The sequence below is a fragment of the Ursus americanus genome, chromosome 3, assembly GCF_024610735.1.
Source record: "Ursus americanus isolate L20-20 chromosome 3, mUrsAme1.1.p, whole genome shotgun sequence".
NCBI classification, from domain to species: Eukaryota; Metazoa; Chordata; class Mammalia; order Carnivora; family Ursidae; genus Ursus; species Ursus americanus.
The window spans coordinates 23,370,732-23,389,774 of record NC_142129.1 but is presented as its reverse complement, the minus strand read 5'-3'; the positions used below and the strand labels follow the sequence as shown (position 1 = coordinate 23,389,774).

At 53.0% G+C, this 19,043-nt stretch overlaps 1 protein-coding gene across 2 annotated transcripts; it reads left to right on the top strand.

Moving 5' to 3' along the window:
* The first annotated feature begins 1,577 nt into the window (after window positions 1–1,577).
* Window positions 1,578–16,175, top strand: LEP (leptin). 2 transcript variants are annotated; one of them, XM_045793632.2, is made up of 3 exons: window positions 1,578–1,636; window positions 11,639–11,810; window positions 13,489–16,175. In XM_045793632.2, the coding sequence occupies exons 2-3, from the start codon at window positions 11,667–11,669 to the stop codon at window positions 13,843–13,845; spliced, it is 501 nt and encodes a 166-aa protein (XP_045649588.1). In that variant the 5' UTR covers window positions 1,578–1,636; window positions 11,639–11,666; the 3' UTR covers window positions 13,846–16,175. The 2 variants fall into 2 exon arrangements, with proteins under 2 accessions (XP_045649588.1, XP_045649587.1); XM_045793631.2 differs by having other exon boundaries at window positions 13,486–16,175.
* The last annotated feature ends 2,868 nt before the right edge of the window (window positions 16,176–19,043 follow it).

The following is a 19,043-nucleotide window of genomic DNA, read 5'->3' as shown; positions in this document are numbered from 1 at the left end:
AGGGGTGTTTTTAAATATCCACCTCCCAGGGGCCTTGAGTCTAGAGGAATCCCCACAGTGTGGTCACTAATACTGCATGTCCAAAATAAGCTCTGTGGCACATGGTGCCCCTGGGGTTCCATTTGGGAAACTTTTCCTGGGCACCCACATGCACCTGGAACTGCAAAGGTACCAGGACTTAAAAAGGGGATGGCCCGACCGCTGCCTTCCACTTACAGCCTGTGAGAGGAGGTGGAAGAGGTCACCCAAGCCAGCTGGAAGGAGGGAAGTTGGCTGGCAAGGTGACCAGGACAAGCTTCTTCAATGGGGGAAGGAGGAGACCCCAGTGCAATGGGGAGATTGTGCTGGGAGGAGTTCCAGTGAGCAGTTCTGCACCCCCACGGCAACCGGCAGGGATAAAGACCCAGAGGAGCTAATGTGCAGTGTATCCTTTAGTTCAGGGGCTGGCAAACTTTCTCTCCAAAGGGCTGGATAATAAACATTTGAGGCTTTTCCAACTATGAGGCAACATCAGAGATATGTAGGTACAAGAGAGAAAAGATCCCCCCAAATTTTTTAGACAAAATTCAAAACTTTATGGACACTAAAATGTAAATTTCACATCATGCTCATGTGCCATTCTTCTTTTTATTTTATTTTTTCCAACTGTTTAAAAAGGCAAAACCCATTCCTAGCCAGGGCCATACCGAAACAGGTGGTGGCCGGATTCGGCGGCACACATAACTTGCCCACGGCTCCCGGGCAAGATGGGCTGGTTCTTAACTGAACGGTTTGTTTTCAGGGCTGCGCTTTGCTGTGGGGACGGAATGGGCCTGATCTAGCTGTTGGCGCCTGGGTCCCTGGCCCGGCTCTACCCCTTCCCAGCTGGGGGTTCTGAAGAAAGTCACTTAACCTCTCTGGACTTCAGTTTCCCTGTCCCTGAAGGCGAGGGAGGCTCCGGCTCCTACTCCCAGACGGGGAGAGGAAATCAGCGCTCCGCACCCTCTCCTATGGACGTGAGAAATACTGGGTGGAGGATGGGCTCCGTGCCTCCAGAGCATCCCCAAAGGCCGCAGTGCCGGGTCCTCACAACCCTCCGGAGCAGCACACCCAGTGTGGCCCGGGTGCAGACTCCTCACAGCCCAGTGCCGCGTGCCTGAGCCCTGGAAGGCGGGCTCCAGGCGTGCCCAGCAGACCCCCATCCCGGGCGGGGGCACGGGCTGCACGGCGGGGCCGTCGGGCCGGCAGCGCGGGCCTCGCCGTCGGTGAGCCTCCGCTTGGTCGAGGGCGCGCCGTCCGAGCTCGCAGCCGGCTCAGAGGAGCCCCTCACCGCCACCTGGCCCTGAGAGGCCGAGCCTCGGGGGGGACTGCCAGCACTTGCCGCCCCCGCCAGCCGCCCCCCGGGCTTTCGGGCCGTCGCCGAGGGTGCGCGCGGGGCTCCGGACGCAGCGGACGCCCTCCCTCGAGGCCCCTGCCCCGCAGCCGGACGGACGGACGGACGGACGCTGCCCCACGCTGCCCGGCGGGGCGGGGCGGGAGCTGGCGCTCGGGGTGCGCCCGGGCCTGCCGGCCGGTTGCGCAAGTTGTGCTCGGGCGGCTATAAGAGGGGCGGGCAGGCATGGAGCCCCGGAGGAATCGCGGCGCCAGCAGCTGCGAGGTAAGGCCCCGGGCACGCTCTTCTTTCCTTTTCCTCCGGTCTTTCTCGGCCAGCCAACCCACCCCACCCCACCCTGAACGCCGGGGAAACTGAGGCGGGCGAGGGGCAGGGCGGCAGGCTTGGTTCTGGACCATGGCAGCTTTGTCCCGGAGTTCTAACGGGAGGGAAGGCGGCCGGGGAGATCTGGGTTCCGAGCCGGGCTGCGCCAGTGCCCACGGAGCAGGAATCTGTGCCATGGAGCCAGCCAGGGTCCCAGGGGACCGTCCAAGCCGCCAGCCCAGCTGCTGAGATGCTTTGGAAATTGCCTTGAGCACATCCCCAAAGATCAGGGTACCCTGCCCCCATCTGAAGGAGACTAAGTCGGGGGTGCTGGGGGTTCGGTATGAGCGTTCGGTTTCTGAGGACTAGCTTTGCTCTGCGGCTGGGAATTCCGGCATCTTTCTCCAGTGGGGGTGTTCATCTCTGATGTGTGAATGCGAGGATCCGTGTAAGGCCAAAGCCTAGAACAGGACCACTGTGGGGTAGAGGTGGGGAGCAAAGTGTCGGCAAGAACCCAGATATCTCCGAGAAATTCTGCCGAGTCTCACCACACCTGGCCTCTAAGCCAAGCAAATTGCCTTCTTGATCACGGATGAAATTGGGGTTTTCTGAGGTGACAGAGCAGCGGGTCACGGAAGAGCCTACTGCATGATTCTCACTGCTAGCAGCTGTCGTGTCGGTCCGGCAGACACCCACTGTGGGCAGGTGGGCCCCAGGCGGAGTCGGCCTCCTCTCCCTGCCGGGTGTACATTTCACTGTGGGTGTGGTCGCCTTTACGTGCCGGTTTCCATAGCTGCAAGATGGTGGCATTTTGGAACTGTGACGCCTTAACGTGAAGCTAGATCCAAGACGAGTGGCCTGCTTGTCATTGGAGAATAGCAGTTTGGGAGAGGATGAGATGTTTGATTTCTGCTGGAAGGCTCTTGGGGTGGGCGGGGCAGAGGGCAGGTACTTGCAGGCGAGGCCCCAGGAGCACCAGCTCCAGGACTCCCCGTGGTAGGCACCAGGAACCAGGAAGTTTGCTCTGTAGAGTTCTGAGGTGGGCAGCAGTCAGCTGGGACTGGTGGGAGAGAGGGTACCCAATGTCTTTCCCACCAGGCTGGTCTGCAGAACCATAGTCGCTGCCATTCCTGTGTCCTCAGGAGCAGAGACGCCAGGGGGATCATTTCTCTCATTTAGGTAGGGGGAGAAGGCAAGAGAAAAACAGTGGATATTTTTAGGTTCTTCCCTTTTCTAGCAATTGAGGACATTGGGCTGAGGGGAACGTGTCCATGTTGGCCAAAGGAGCGTCCTTCTCATATTTTGTACATCTTATGCCCAAAATAACTCTTCTTGGTATTTGGGGGAAATATTCCACCCCCCTCCGTTCCAGGAAATGGCTCCAAGCGCCAAGGACAGAGCCAGGGAGATTGCAGTGAATTCCTGCCTTTCCGCCCCAGGCAGATGCCTCTCGTGTCTGAGTGGCCCGTGCAGGGTGTGGAGGTGGCCGCTTGGGAGAGCTCTCCGCACAGAACCCATGTCATTGTCCCCCTCTGCAGCCTAGACCGAGGGAACAAGGGAATGTGGGAGTTGGGGAGAGAGAAGGGGCTTCAGGAAAGTAGAGTCCTTGTGGAGAGTGCATCTTTGAACAGCGTGCATGTGATTTCAGGGAAAATCAAGCCAAGTTGTCCTGCAATCAGTCAATCGGGAGGCCATGTAGGAGTCTGTGGCAGAAGCTCCGTTCTGGCCTGCCCCCCCGGAGCCTCGAAGTTCTTCTTTGTCCACACAATTGTCTCAGAGAAATAGAAAGAGGTTGTTTTTTGTTTTTTGTTTTTTTAAGATTTTTTATTTATTTATTTATTCGACAGAGATAGAGACAGCCAGCGAGAGAGGGAACACAAGCAGGGGGAGTGGGAGAGGAAGAAGCAGGCTCATAGCAGAGGAGCCTGATGTGGGGCTCGATCCCAGAACGCCGGGATCACGCCCTGAGCCGAAGGCAGGCGCTTAACCGCTGTGCCACCCAGGCGCCCCGAAAGAGGTTGTTTTTGCTTAAAAACAACACACCTGATGCCTGGGCTCAGGGAGTTCTGGGCGCTTACTCCGTGTGTGACAACAGATGCGCCTCAAACTGCATTTTACAGTCTCTCCGGCCCAGTTCGTCGCTCCCCAAAACGGGGTGCGTGATGGGTGTCACCGCTGACATCTCACTGATCGCACTGAAGACTTCACCCCCACCTGTGTGCACACTGTGCTTGTGCTGTGGGGTGCAGCAGGCTGGGGAGGAGTGCAAGGGCAGGGGGGAAGCCACAGAGAAGAAAGGAGGGGGAGAGGTCTCCGTGAAGGGCGGGAGGCCCTGAGCAAGCGAGCAAAGGGCTGGAGCCAGGCTGATGAATGGGACTAAGGCCGGGAGCCCCTGGGACCACCGTCAGGATGGAGCAGAACTCAGGAAGCTGAAAGGAACGGGAAACCACCACAGGGTGCCGGAGGACACACCCGAGGGGCAGGAAGCCCACCAAGGTCCCCGTTAAGGGGAAACCTGGAAGCCCAAGTGTGTCCTGCCTTCATTAAGGAAGTTTCCTAGGGATTCCTGCTGGGCAGAAGCGAATTCTTTGATGTGACTTTGAGATAGGGGCAGGTGAACGGTGGTAGAGGTCGGTGAACCTGGTTAGACGATGAAGATCAGAGATGGGAAATACTTTATTTATTCTTTCAACAAATATTAATGAGGACCTGCTCTGCGCCAGGCCCTTGGGAGCTGCTGGGACAAAGAGCACGGCCATGCCTCCTGCGCCTGGCACACCGCACTAACTGATCGAGGCGCCCTCTCCCCTGAGGCTGGATGGAGCTCTAGGTCCCCTCCGCGAAAAACTGAGCAGAGTTGACACTGGAATTGAAACCTATTGGTCATCCAGGATGGGGATCAGATCTAAAGGTGGTTTGTGATGAGTCAGAAGAATGTAACCCCCACACCCTCACTCTGGCTGCTGGTTAAGTATGTTAACATTTCTCAAACAAGGCTCTCAGTTGCGAAGAAGAGAAAACCACTCAGGCTAGCTCAGGGTTTCAAAAAATATATTGCAACCAACAAGAGTGAGATTGATTTTTTGACACTTGGTCCTCTTACATTGTTTATCTATATCTCCCCTGGATTAAAAAATACATTCAGAGAGTTGGAACATACTCAAGTGAGTATTTGTGGAAGAGTATCTCACAGTGGAGGCTAAGGACAGAGAGGGCCCAGAACCGATGAGGTCGGGAACCAGAAAGAAGTCAGGAAGGAGCTCAGGCACGGCACTGACTGTACCCACCTGTTACTGGATGAAGTCTGGTCTTCCTCAGCTACTCCATGCACAGGAGGGCAACCATGGCTCCCCCAGAAGTTCTGAGCCCTCCGTAGAGACAGACTGGGGTCTCTGAAGCCCTGCTTTCAGTTCCTGGGAGAGATGCTGATTGACCTAATCAGGGTTTGGAGGAGAAAGAGATAAGGAAAGGGAGGAGAGTATTCTCGGTCTCTTGCCTACCACTGGTCGTGCAGACATGGCCTCCAGGGCCCCCGTGCGGTGGGTGTGTGTGTGCGTGCGTGCGTGTGCTCTTAATAGGGCAGATCCCCCACGAGGTGGAATCAAGCCTGGGACATTCTAGCTCTCTAGCCTCACAGGCTCTACCGTTCTGCCATATTGAATTCTCCTAAACCCACCATAGTTTTCCCCAACTCCATGCTCGCCTTGGTCTGAAATGCCCTGCTTATCCTCTTCCCCGTGGGGACTCCTGTGTTTAAGGTCTCAGTTCAAATACTGCCTCATTTACAAAGCTGTCCTCACCTCCCCAGAGTCAAAACCCTCCTCTGTGCTCCCCAGATTCTATGCTCCTTCCCTCATAAACTTGATGAGGTTGTGTTAAAATGAGTTATTTTAGCTTCTGTTTGTTCCACCGGATTCTGAGTAGCTTGAATGACCAAGATCCAGTCTTTCTGTCTCTATTCATCCTTTGTTTTTTTTTCCCTGTCCCCAAGTCCCTTCCAGCTTAGAATTATGGAGAAAGGAAGAAAGGGAAAGTAGAAGGAAAGGATGGGAGGGAGCCCACAGGAAGAATTTCTGCAGGGAGAGGCTTAGACCATCCAAAGCTTTTCCCTCATAATTAACAGCAAATACCAAATTATCTGAATTTAATTCCACACTAGCACACCGAGGATTATTAAAGAGAGGAGTGTAGAAATCCCAATGGCTGGAGAAGAGAAGAAGGAAGAGAGAAGTATGTGCTGGGTCCAAGCTAACCTCTCGCACTTTCAGCTGGGAGAAGAAGGGACTTTGGATAGCTCAAAGCTAGCAGCCTCCACCAGCAAATGCCTCTGTGACCCTAAGCTCTCCCCCACCTCCCCCCCACACCCCCACACTGCTATCATCAGAAGGCTGTAGGCAGGCCTGACCTTGGCCCAGCAAACCTTCCAGCCTGGATCTAGAGAAGCACCCCCCTATCTTGACAGAGAAGCCCCCCCTGGTCTGCCTCATCCCCTAGGACCAGAGTGGAGGTGAAGAAGGTCACATCTGGAGGCCACCAGCGTCTTGGGGAAATGGGAGGTGAGCTTGTCCGTGGAGAAGGCAGAGGTGGGGGGCCCACATAGAAGTGGGGCAGGGTTGCGGGGAGTGGGGGTGGTCAGCTAAGGATGAATAGAGCTGGGCCCAGCCCCCAGGTCCCAGGTGAACTCAGAGAGTGGGAAATTGTGGTCAGATGGAAGATGTGGTTGTATGAGCCTCTCCTTCTGCCTTGGAACGGTTTTCTGTGGTGACATTTCCTTTTCTAGTGCTGCCCTGGGAGGCTCCATTTTCTGGGTTTTCTCTTTTCTTCTCCAGGGCACCCATGGCAGGGGATGCTGGTAGAGGTGACACAGAGCGTCAGGGTCTTAATTAAAGGAGAGGGAAGGCAGCAGGAGGCAAAAGCTAGTGAACAGGAGGTCCAGAGGATGAGCAGAGGAGTGGGGCAGGGAGCTAGCAGAGGGAAGGGGAGGCCTTGGCCAGTGTGCATGCAGCCCATTGGCCACACCTTCCCCAGCGGTGCCCATCTCCCTCCCCAGGCTCTGCTTGAGTAATGGGCAGAGAGAAACAAAAGAGACAGGATGTTGTATCAACATTTCAGCGGTTCATCTTTTAACTCTCAGAAAATGACAGCTCCTAAAGGTTCAAAACCATTTTTGGAAACTTCTAGAGAGGAAAGGTGCTGCAGCCCAGACAGCTGGCTGACAATCGCCTTTCTCCTCCCAGTTCCTCCCACCTCAGCCCTCTCCACCTGGGCACTCCCGGGTGTCCATCTGCAGCCCTGTTTTTCTGAATGTGACTCCCAGTCCCGGCTGTCAGCTGGATGGGTCCGCCTGAGGTCCCACCAGCTGCAACCAGCAAATCCGCGGCGTTGCAACTCCCTCCCTGTGCTGTCACCAATTTCCATCCCCATCCTTCTTGTCACCTGGGCTGAGAGCATTAGCCTGGGAACAGTCGGAGCTCCTCACTTCCACGAAAGAAGCCTAGCCTCCCTATGTGGCCCTCGGGGCCCAAGCCCTCCCCACCTCCTGGCCCATCACACCTCCCGTGCTGGCTGTGAGCCACCATGGCCTGAGCTCACAGGTGTTCGTCAGCCTCTGAGCCCTCGGCTGGGCTGCTCCTCTCCTCCACCTTCACAAACCCAATTCCCCCTGACTCTACGGCCCTTATCATATACCACCTCCTCCAAGAAGCCTCCTTGATTCCTTACTGGAAATAGTGGTGATAACAGCTAACGTGTATTAGCTAGCCCTTTATATGCATTGTCTCATTTCATCTACAGAACAGCCTCAAGTGGGAATTACAGTCTGTATCATTCCCACTTTATAACTAAGAGAAATGAGTCTAAGAGAGTTTGGCAAGCTTGTCCAAGGTTCTGTACTCCAACTCGAGCAGAGTTCTGCTGAACTCTAGAGTTCGTCATTTTACACACGTCTCCCTCCCCTGAATTACCCTGGGCATGCTGTCTGTTTAAACATTCTTCCTGGAGTTATAGCTAATTATGTAAACTGGTTGTTCAAGAGCACAGCTTTGTTCTTTACTTTTATCTCTAACAAATAATATATGTTCATAGTTGACAGCCTAAAATACTGCAGTGTATTCCCTGCGCTTCTGGGAAACCCCGCAGTCTTCACTCCCATCCCTCCCGAGTCCTGATTCCCGCCTTCCTGTGGTTCCATGTCCTCTTTGTCTTTGTACCTGGCCCACAGTGGGCGATCAATGCACGTTAGCTGTCCACCATCCGCTATCCATTGAGTAACTATTAGGTGTCAGGTGCTGTGCTTAGTGAGGCTGTGGCTGCTGTCTTGAATTACCCCTCCCCTCTCTAGTCCCTAAACTCTGCGCTCACCGGCCATCTGCACCACCGTCTTGGGCCACAGCCAGGCCCCACCCAGGTACTGACACTCAGGGGAACCCAGGAACACTTGACATCCACTCTGTCCTGATGCCCATATCCAGGTGTATAAATCAGCTCGCATTAAGTTTGGCTGCATTTAGCAGAGACCCAACGTAACAGTGGCTTAACCAAGACAGAGGTTATGTCTCTCACACGCACAGCACAAGTCCAGGGACGGGCGGTCTGAGGCCAGCATGTCACCTCGGCTCCACAAAGTCCTCAGGGACCTGACCTCCAGCTGCCCACACCACCATTTGTGAGGTGAGCCTCTCCTCCTCGTGATTCAAGACGGCGCCAGAACCCCGGCTTCCATGTCCACAATGCAGGCATGGGGTGGAGGGAGGGATGAACGAGGAAGAGGCCAAGGCACGCAACCCAAGAGCTGCCACACAGCCTCGTGCTGTGACTTAAGTGGCCAGACTTTAGTGGCATAGCCAAACCTAGTTGGGGGAAGCAGAGAAGCGTAGGATTTATTCTGGAAAGCACATCACCCTCTAAACTTGGATATACTATTACTTGGGAAGAAGGGAGGAATAGCTATGGGAGACAACTAGCAGCCTCTAGTAAAAGGGTCCGGTGTGTTGGTGTGTGTGTGTGTGTGTGTGCACATGCTGTGTGTGCGCACGGGAGCACGCGTGTTGTGGGGTGTGTGCTGGCGGGCCCCGTTCTCTCCAGCACTTTGATCTCAGGTGGACTCGTTATGGCATCTCTACAGAACCGCCCTGAACCGGGCCTCCTCCTCTTAGGCGGGGTTAACAGCAGCTTCTCAACCCCCTGTTCCAAGGAACCGCAGAGTCTTTTCTGCGTCCGCTGAAGCGTATTATCAGTGGTGATAGAGGGTCTTGTAAAACTGTCTCCCCATTCAGGTGTTACAGGGTGGCCATTGTGGGAGAGCGACTAGGACCAGAGTTAATCTAGTAATAAATTCTCTCGGGAAGGAGGGTGTCATTACGCAAGAATCCTAGAAAAGGGTACTGTTCAATCTTGTGCCGCAGGGGGGACACCCAGAAAAGCCAGGCACTCTGCTGAGATGGCCCAGGGGAGGCAGCGGGCCAAATGCTAGATTCAGGGTTGGCTACGGGCAGTGTTACCCCAGTAATCACACAATTCCCCAACTGCTGCCCTCTGCCCCCCACCTCACCCTTCAGCACAAACACGCGCAACACGCAGGGGCTTGACAGTTTCGTCTCATTGACCCTTTTGAGCCAGGTGGTGTTATTCGTTCCATTTTACTAATGGGAACCAACGCTGTAGGGATGTGAAGTGTTTCTGCCTAGGGGCTCACTAACACCTTGGGACCTAACCACTATACTTTTCAACTTTGCCAGGGTTTCGCGGAACTATACTGGGGATTAGCGCTACTTAACTCCTTCCACAAACATCTGGTGGAAATGTTTACTCATGTAATCGGTAGTTAATAGAGGGAGCTTCGACTTTATAAGAGAGAAAGCAAGCCCAGAAACACTTGAAGTGCCCCCTCCTGAATTACTTGGGATTTTTTCATACTCCAAGTTGATATGGGGGTACAATCTCATAGCTTCATTCTAGAGCAGGGTATTTGTTTCCAAGGACCATGGTCCCAGGAGGTACCTTGGTTGAGTATTGGGGTGGTTTGTAATTTGGGGCTGTCCTTAAAGTCTGGAGAAAATGTGGGGTGGGGAGAAAGTACCCCAGCCTCTCTGGGTTAAGCAGAACCCTGACTCTGCCACTCTCCTGTTTGACTTTGAGCAAGTTAATGCATCTTCTTGACCCTCGATTTCCCTCTTCTATAAAATTCAGATTAAAAGCATGCCTTTGATCAAGCATGGTAAGTAATATATAAATGGACTGTTTATTTCTATTATATTGCCAGAATATGAATTATACTAATATTGCCACCTGTGGACAGAAATGTATTATCTGTTTTTATCAAGACCCAGATGAGGCAGGACATAAAAAACAGAGATGAACTTTTTTGCCTTCTCCAGAACCTTCATGCTAATATTTACTTACATTTGATTATCATTTCAGGCTCACGCTCACAACCTTAGCATGGATCACAGACTCGCATACACTTAACCGTATTACCTTTTGTCTTATGTATCTCATTAGAACTTTGCTGCTTACTCAAGGATCTGCATCTTATTAATATTAGAATTCATTGTTCCATGACTTTGAAAGTGTCAAACATTCTGGATGAACATGTTATAGTCTCTCCTGCCTCTATTTTATTTTATTTTATTTTATTTTATTTTATTTTATTTTATTTTATTTATTGGAGAGAGAGGAAGCACAAGCAGGGGGAGCAGCAGGGGAAGAGGGAGAAGCAGGCTCCCCACTGAGCAGGGAGACTGATACGGACTCGATCCCAGGACCCTGGGATCATGAGCTAAGCTGAAGGCAGACGCTTAACTGACTGAGCCACCCAGACGTCCCTGCCTCTATGTCTTTAAACCAGCTGTTTTCTGACCACTTGTGGCAACCGCTTTCCATTCTTACCCCTCCTGGGTCTTTAATACTCAACTCAGGTGACACCTCTTCCAGGGAGCCCCCTTTGTACTCCTTGCACTCATCCTCGTGAAATTTGTTCTTCCTGTACTGGAATGGCCTGCTGACCTGTTTCTCTCTCCTATTAATGCATTAGCAACCCGAGAGTAGAGAACATCTGTGTTCACGATTGTATCCTTGTGCCCGGCTCTGTATCTGACACATTAGCAGACCTTCCACCAGTGCTGGTTGCGTTCAGGCTCCTGGCGGGAGAGAAAGGAAGTAATAAAGCCAGTGATAAATGCCATCACAGAGGTATCAGCAGGCCGCCGCGAGAGAGTAACGGAGAGGACAAGTAACATCATCTCCAGTAATAAGGATAATAATAGGGTACATTTCACAACACCTTTAAAGCTCTCGCACATGCATTGTCTCATTTGATCCTCATAAAAGCCTAGAGATAGGTATATTGCAGGAGATGCAGGTGGAGTTTTTAGTGGTTATGGGAGATGCTTAAAGTCAGGCAGCTATTAAATGGCTGGATTCAGACCAGACCTTAAAAGCCCATTCTCTTCCTCGCAGCGTGCAATAAAGTCATATCATCTCCACAATGTCCATTTGCTCCTGCCCTGGCTTACTGCTCTGTGGTCTGTCCCACACCACTTCGTAGATTAATTGGTCAGGCCTTGCCTCCCCAAGGAAATGCATTTCATTAATGTAATTCTAGATAACAAATTGTCTTGGGACGCTGAGGGGATGATTGCTGTGGCAGAAAGCAAGTCTCGTTTTTTTTTTTTTCTAAGATTTTATTTATTTATTTGACAGAGAAAGAGAGAGACAGCCAGAGAGAGAGGGAGCACAAGCAGTGGGAGTGGGAGAGGAAGAAGCAGGCTCCCAGCGGAAGAGCCTGATGCGGGGCTCGATCCCATAACGCGGGGATCACGCCCTGAGCCAAAGGCAGACGCTCAACCACCCAGGCGCCCCGCAAGTCTCGTTTTTATCCACATCCGATAATGTGGTTGGTAACAAGGCGTCTGGGTGTTTTCTGAGATCCCAGCGACTTGCTATGTGTGGTTCCTTTGTTTTCAGGCCCGAGAAGTCCATCCTGGGAAGGAAGATGCGTTGCGGACCCCTGTGCCGATTCCTGTGGCTTTGGCCCTATCTGTCCTATATTGAAGCCGTGCCGATCCGAAAAGTGCAGGATGACACCAAAACACTCATCAAGACGATTGTCACCAGGATCAATGACATTTCACACACGGTAGGGAGGGTCTGAGAAGACAAAACAGAGCTCTGGCCGGCCCAAGGGGAAACCAGGACCTCAGATGTTAGCTGCGGCCTGGGCAGCCCCATGTAGGGGCCATAATGGCCTTGACTTCTCCCTACTGCGCAAGCGGCTGCCTTCTCGCTTCCTCTCCCCTCCCCCTCCCACCTCCTCCCTCTCCTTCCTCCTTGATGGGAATCCTAGCGCAGGACCAGAGGAAGCCATAAAGGTCCTTGTGTCCCACTGGCAGGTGACCAGACCCCCAGTTGCGTCCTCTCTGGGCCTCTGTCATGTTGCTAGAATATGCTTATCATGGGGCATTCTTTTTTTTTTAATTGTATTTATTTATTTGAGAATAGAGCAGAGCTAGAGAGAGAGCACGAGTGGGAGGGGAAAGGGCAGAGGGTACACTAAGCTCCCCACTGAGCAGTGAGCCCAGCTTGGGGCTTGATCCCAGGACCCTGGGATCATGACCCAAGCCGAAGGCAGACCCTTAATAAACTGAGCCACCCAGGCACCCACACTGTGCATTCTTCCTAGCTGAACTCTGGCCCTGTGAAGCTTCTCCCTATTACTGAGAGTCCTGGGGTCCACAGGCCTAGACCCTTGGCCATTTCGCAGATGAGGGCTGTGTTTGGAATTAGGAAGACCGAATGTGAATCTTCACCCTTCTGTTCTCTATCCGTAAAATCTTAAGCTAGTTCCTCAGTGTCTTGAAGCCTCGGTTTCCGCAGCCAGATAGTGGGACTATCACAAGGGACTTCACAAGGTTGTTATGAGATTCAATTAGATAAAGTGAGTGATCCAGCCCCCTCCCCGGCCCCCGACAGAACCAGAACACAGCATGCCCTCATTAAAGGTTTCTAGCTGTGGTTTTTGGTAGCCCCAGTCATAAAAGCCTGCTTGCTCCCCCAGCATGGAGCAATCTAGAAACTTCCACATCTCCTGCCTGTTAATGCATGTCTGACAGTGGCCTTGGGTAGCCAGGGAAAAGTTAGGTGGCCAAAGGAGAGACAGCTCAGAACTAGATAGAGTCTTGGGCATTTTATAGAAAGAAACCTGTGAGTCTCCATGCTTTCACAAGGCCACACATTATAGATCGAGAGTGTCCCAGCTTGGGTGATGCCAAGAGAGAGCACTGCAGGCGGTGGGGAAGGGGAGAACCCCGCCTGGTAACCAGTGTTACTGGAGCAGAGGAACGAGGTGGGGCACTCTTCAAGGGGGTCCAGCCTTCATCTCTGAGGGGGTGGGAAGCCTTGGAGAACCTGACTGGGAAGGAGAAGTCCTCTGGGGGTGGAAGTTGGAGAGGACAGCTGGGGAAGGGGCACTTCAGGAGAACCTCAGTGCCTGGGGCAGAGACTTAACTAAGTAGGAATCAGGCCTCATGGCTGCTTCCACAGCAGAGGCCATTTAGAGGAGGGAACAACCTGTGAAGATTGGTCTGGAAGGGGAGGGCAGGATGATTTGGGAAGGGCAGGAAGACAGAAGTCCTGGAGACCAGCTTGCAAGCTTGGCAGCCCCTGGGGCCCAATAAACAAGGGCCTGGGCCCGGGTGGTGAGGAAGGGGGACAGGAGGCAAGCAAGAGAGTGGACCTCCACACTCACAGGAGAGGCCGAGGCCTTGCAGAACCAACTTCTCTGAGATCCCACTCTCCCTTTTCCTCTCTCCCAGCAGGCTGTCTCCTCCAAACAGAGGGTCGCTGGTCTAGACTTCATTCCTGGGCTCCACCCGGTCCTCAGTCTGTCCAGGATGGACCAGACGTTGGCCATCTACCAACAGATCCTCACCAGTCTGCATTCCAGAAATGTGGTCCAAATATCTAATGACCTGGAGAACCTCCGGGACCTTCTCCACTTGCTGGCCTCCTCCAAGAGCTGCCCCTTGCCCCGGGCCAGGGGCCTGGAGAGCTTCGAGAGCCTGGGCGGTGTTCTAGAAGCCTCGCTGTACTCCACGGAGGTGGTGGCCCTGAGCAGGCTGCAGGCGGCCCTGCAGGACATGCTGCGGCGGCTGGACCTCAGCCCTGGGTGCTGAGGCCTCGGAGGCCTCTCTTGCCCACGTCGAGGAGAGAGCCCTGGGCTCCTGGGTGTCTCTGGGAGAGAGCCCGTGTGGGTGTCCTTTATCTGGACCCCGGGCCGTTTTTCTCTCACACCTCAGGGCCACTCTTCCAAAGGTCCAAGCCTCCGAGGCAGGAAAGCAAAGATAGAATGCATGATGCCATGCTCACCGGGAAGGGGGACCCACCCGGCAGACAGTGAACTGATGTGGGTTCTCACAAAAGCCTTCCTTCCTGTGCCACCGCCCCCCTCACTGCATGCTTCAGCGTGACCCGGGGTGATTTCAGGAGGCACCCGCCGAGCCTTTGGACCAGCAAACGAGATTCTGTCTGAGAATTCTGGGAGCATCGTGAGGGTGACATCCACATAGCTACCAACTCCCAAGCAACACATTATTTATTATGCCTTTTATTCTGGATGGACTGGAAGCAAAACATCCACTTTTCCAGACTCTTTGGGGCCGGCCAGCGCTAGGGATGCTGGTTCCAATCCCACTGATGGGCCTGGCTGAGGCAAACCCATTTCTAGTGACTTGAGGGCTCTCAAGTTAGTTCTTTGGTAACTGGCTTTGTTTCTACTGTGACGGATGTGAAATTACAGTGTTTGCAATGGCATTGCCCTGAGCGGATCTCCAAGGACCAGGTTATTTCAAAAAGAAGATGAATTTTGTCATCTGTGATATATAGATGTGTGCACCTGGAGGTGGGGGAATGTGTTAGCGGGAAGGGGAAGGATCCAGAATGTGTTTTCTGAATTACATTTGAACCGAATAGGTTCTTCAGATTGCGGGGGGGGTCATTTTCTCATCTCTGCAACCACTTAGTGTGGTTTTCATGAAAAGATGACTCCTTCAGGGGGGTTGTGGGGGTTTTCCAGCCGCCCATGGAGGGAGTGGCGCTGAAGAATGCTTTTCGGGGCAGTTGTGAGCTCTGGCCTTCTTCAGCTGCTGGAGAGAGGTCTTTCTTATCAGGGAGTGCGGATCCCTCACTGGAGAGAGCGATCCCCAGAGCAGGGGTCCCTGGTTTGGGCCTTGGAATGGTCTAGGGATGATCCCACACAGGATTAACACGACAGTAGCCCTACGTGGGCTGTGCAAGCCAAATTGTGGTTCTTGTCCGACCTGCTCACGCAAAGCAAGACCATGTTTCCCACTCATTCGTGGTGGGTTTTTATTCCAGTGGGAGGGTCTGTGGGCTTAAGTGGATGGTCCCAAGACCTGAGCCAGCACTGCTGAGTGCCGGACCGCCAGGCCAGGTCTCCAGGAGTGCCCTTCCCCCGAGAGGTCATGTTTGGGGGGAGGAACGAGGAGGCTTGGGTGTTCCACCGTCCTGCCTCTGTGATGGGGCCATCACACGCTAGGTGGTGGATCTGTCCAAGGAGATTTGAATCAAAGCTATCAACTTTGAGACCGAGCACCTACTTTGTGCTCAGCCCTGATTGGTGCTATGGGCTGGAGAAGCTCGCCAAGTAAACGTTAAAATCCAGTCTTACCCTCAGGGACCTTGCATTCCAGATGGTAAAAACTCTACACACCAGCATGCAAAGGCTGGCCTCTCACCATGGCAACCGAGCGCGTGCCTTGGTGGGCGGGAAATGCCGAGCTGAGGGCGGCGGGGCTCAGGGGCCCGCAGGCTAACCCTGCTTGCACTTGGTAGCATTTTTGCTTTTCAGGGCACGGCAGAATTTACTACTGTGTAGCCACATCCCTTTGAAGCAGCGTAGCTGACAATTTAAAAATAAACCTAGGACCATAGCAGCCGACGGGGAGCCGAGCTAAGACTATAGAGTTCAGGTCCTCTGACTCCCAGAGTGTCCCTGGAGCCAGGTAATGCTCCCTGGAGGTAGCGTTGGGCAGGGGAGACCAGGAGAGCTTGCTGGGAGAGAGGAGTCGGAGGCGATGTTGCAGGAGGCGAGGGATGTGAATTGTCTGGAGGGGGAGGCTGTTTTGTTTGTGCTGAGACACAGGATGAAGGTATGTGCAGCCAGAAAAGCAGAGAAAGAAAAGACGGGAGGGAAAGGGACATGTTGAAGTTTGATATCGAAGGGGTAAGAGTGGAAAGTTCTAGAACAGAGAGATTTCATGAGATGGGCAGAGGCAGACCCGTTCTGGAGAATAGGACCTAGACAGTCATTACCACGAGGCAGGCTGGGATCTTTGAAGCCTTTCACTCACCAAAACCTGGCACCACAGCTCATTCTCAGAGTGTGAAAGTTCTAAAATGTAAATGATTGTCTTTTTTTGTAACTTAAAAAAAATTTTTTTTTGTTGTTAAAAAAAAGTCCAAATAAATTAACTTTGCCCCCTGGTCTTTGTTTTCTGTCACCCTTGCTGGAGGGGCTTTAGAAGAGCTATTTGTGTGTGACAGGGCAAGGCCTGGCTGGCCTCCATCCCTCACTGGGGTCAGCTCTGCCCAGGCTTGGCCACAGCCGGCCACCAGTTATTCAGGCGAAAGGATTCCCCCAAAGCGCAGAGCTGGCCAAACGAGCATTCTGCACCAGAGTCAGTGGGTCTGCAAAGCAGCCTTGGGAAGCACCACATTATTTTTTAAACAAAAAAGAGCAACGACAACAATAACAAAAAAACCCCACAAGCTAACAAACAACATGCATCCCAACAGCAGACCCAGCCAGGGGCACAGACTCTCAAAAAGACACGACTTATCTCGTTGCAGGCACAGAGCACAGTCAGTCATCTCTGCGATGCAGTTAGAATCTGACAGTTTCAACCCAATCTGGGGAGGACTGGGGGCGGGGGGGGGGGGGGACGGGGCTGGCCCATCAAGCAGTCACTTCCGTGGGCGATTTCAAAGTATAGCTGACAGCTGCCAACCCTGCCCTGAGTACTAGTTTAAATGGTGGAGGAAAGGGAGACCAAGATCCTGAAGAAGGGGAAGCCGCAGAGGGCTTGGGGGGGGGGGGGTGTCAGATCTGGCTGGAACAGCCTAAGTAGGTCACTTGGCAGCTCGAGGAAGTGGCTGGCCTCTGTACCAGTCAAGACTTCTTTAGCCACAAGCGACAGAAATCCAATGCAAACCAACTTAAATAAAAAAGAATTTTTGGCCCACACCACTGAAGACGGCCATGGTCCGTCTCTTACAAGACTTTCTCTGCACTCATCCCCAAGGACCTAGAAAGGTGCCCGTGACATGACCCGCCCCAGTCTCTGCCAGCCTGAGATGGGTAACAGGGCTCAGGGACAATGTGTTTGCCCCTTGGTGGCCGTCTGGGACTGTCTGAGATGTCTTGCTTCCGAGCAGTCACGAGCCTTAGAAGCTGCCCCCCTCCCATGCCCGAGTGGCTCTGGAAGTCAGCCCACAGTAACAGGGGTCTCAGAGCAGAGGCCTGGAAATGTCATTCCCTGTTCTGTGAGGTGACTGCCAGAGTCACAGTGGAAAGGCATGTTCATCAAGCTATCCTTCCAGAACCTTCTCCATCCTTGGGCATTCTCTTGCTCTCCCTGAGGCAGAGCTCACATCTCCCAAACAGCTGGCAGACTCTGGGAGCAGCATCTGACCATGTTCAATCTCCAAAGGCAGGACTTTTCAGAGCCTAGGGAGAAAGAAGTCAGGTCAACCCACCGGGATATTTCAGAAGAACCCATCTCAGATTCCTGCACAACAGCACATGACCAAAAAAATTATACACCACTTTCCCAAAAAGAACGTGGAGTAGTTTATTCCAAACTTTTACCAACAGGCTCTGAGTCTGGTGCTCACTGACCAACAGATCCACCTGGGTTAAGCTCACTGGTACATTGAAATCCTCAGCCCTCCAGGGTCCTTGCCCTGGGAACGCACCATCATCCAGAAGATGGTGGAGTCAAGGATGTAGAAAAGGTAACAGTCTCCAAGCCCAGCCCTTATCTCCAACCCCAGCTCCCGGCGCAGAGGATGCTTAACCCTTAGGCGAGTTATTTAACCCCTCTGAGCCTCAGTTTGTCATCTGTACAATGGGAATATAATAGCCCCTTCATCACAAGTCTTTAGAAGGTTAGATGATAAAATCTTTGGGAAGCTTTTAGCCCAATGACTGATATACAAAAAAGCAGTCAATAAATAATGTTGTTGTTATTGGTACTGAAGTGTCAGAGAAGCAAAAGCAGTGAGACTTGCTGTACCAGACAGCCCTCCTTGAGCTAACCACAGCTGCGGTATGGACGCCCATGCACAAGGCTCCCTGCACCTCTCCCCTTGGCTCTTTAGGGAGCCTCTCAGCCCTCTCGGGGCAGCCAGGAGGGGAGGAGGAAGTTCCCAGAGGAGCAAATCTCAACCAGTGGAGAATGGGGGTCTGTGGATAAATGGCCCTGCCTCCGCCCCTCCACAAGGGCAATTCTAAGGTGCATTCTGTAGCACTGAGCCCTGGGTTCCCACAGTCATCACAGCCGCGGGCACTCCCAACAGCTTTTCCTCCTTCCCGTTCCCACAGCCCCTGCTCCCCACTGCTGCTTCCTAGGGTCGCCTCCCAAATACACCTCCTCACCACAACCCTTGTCTCCGGCTGGAGGAACCCAGAGTGAGACAACTGCAAGCAAGGGGAGATGGAGTTGGATGCTGGGAGAAATGCGAAGCCAGATTCCAGAGAGGGCTAAGCACCACACACCAAAACTCAGAGAACCGTCCTAGGAGCCAGGCCTATGAGAAAAGAAGAGAAGGCTCCTGGGGAGAAAGGAAATCCACTTCAGGAAAGCTTGACACGGGAAAGAGAGCAGGACAGGAAGAGGAATCTACTAAATGGAAGAATGACAAGATTAGTAAGGAAGGAGGGAGAGGGGAGACAGGGAGGGAGGGAGGAAGGAGGGGGAAGAAGTGAAGGAGGGGTAGATGCAAAGAAAAGCGATACATATTAAGTTAACATCGCCTGTCTTGCCGCATTTGCGCGGCTATAACAGAATACCATAGTCTGGATGGCTTATAGCCAACAGAAATTTATTTCTCACACTTCTGGAGGCTGGAAGTCCAAGATCAAGGTGCCAGCAGATCCCGTGTGGGGTGAACGCCTGCTTCCCGGTTCATAGACCACATCTCTCACTGTGTCCTCACCTGCTGGAAGGGGCGAGGGACCTGGCCGGGGTTCTTTTACAAGGGCACTAATCTCATTACTGATTATTATGTATATAATCATTATTTAAAATAACACTAATCACCTCCCAAAGGCCCCACCTCTGAATACCTGACC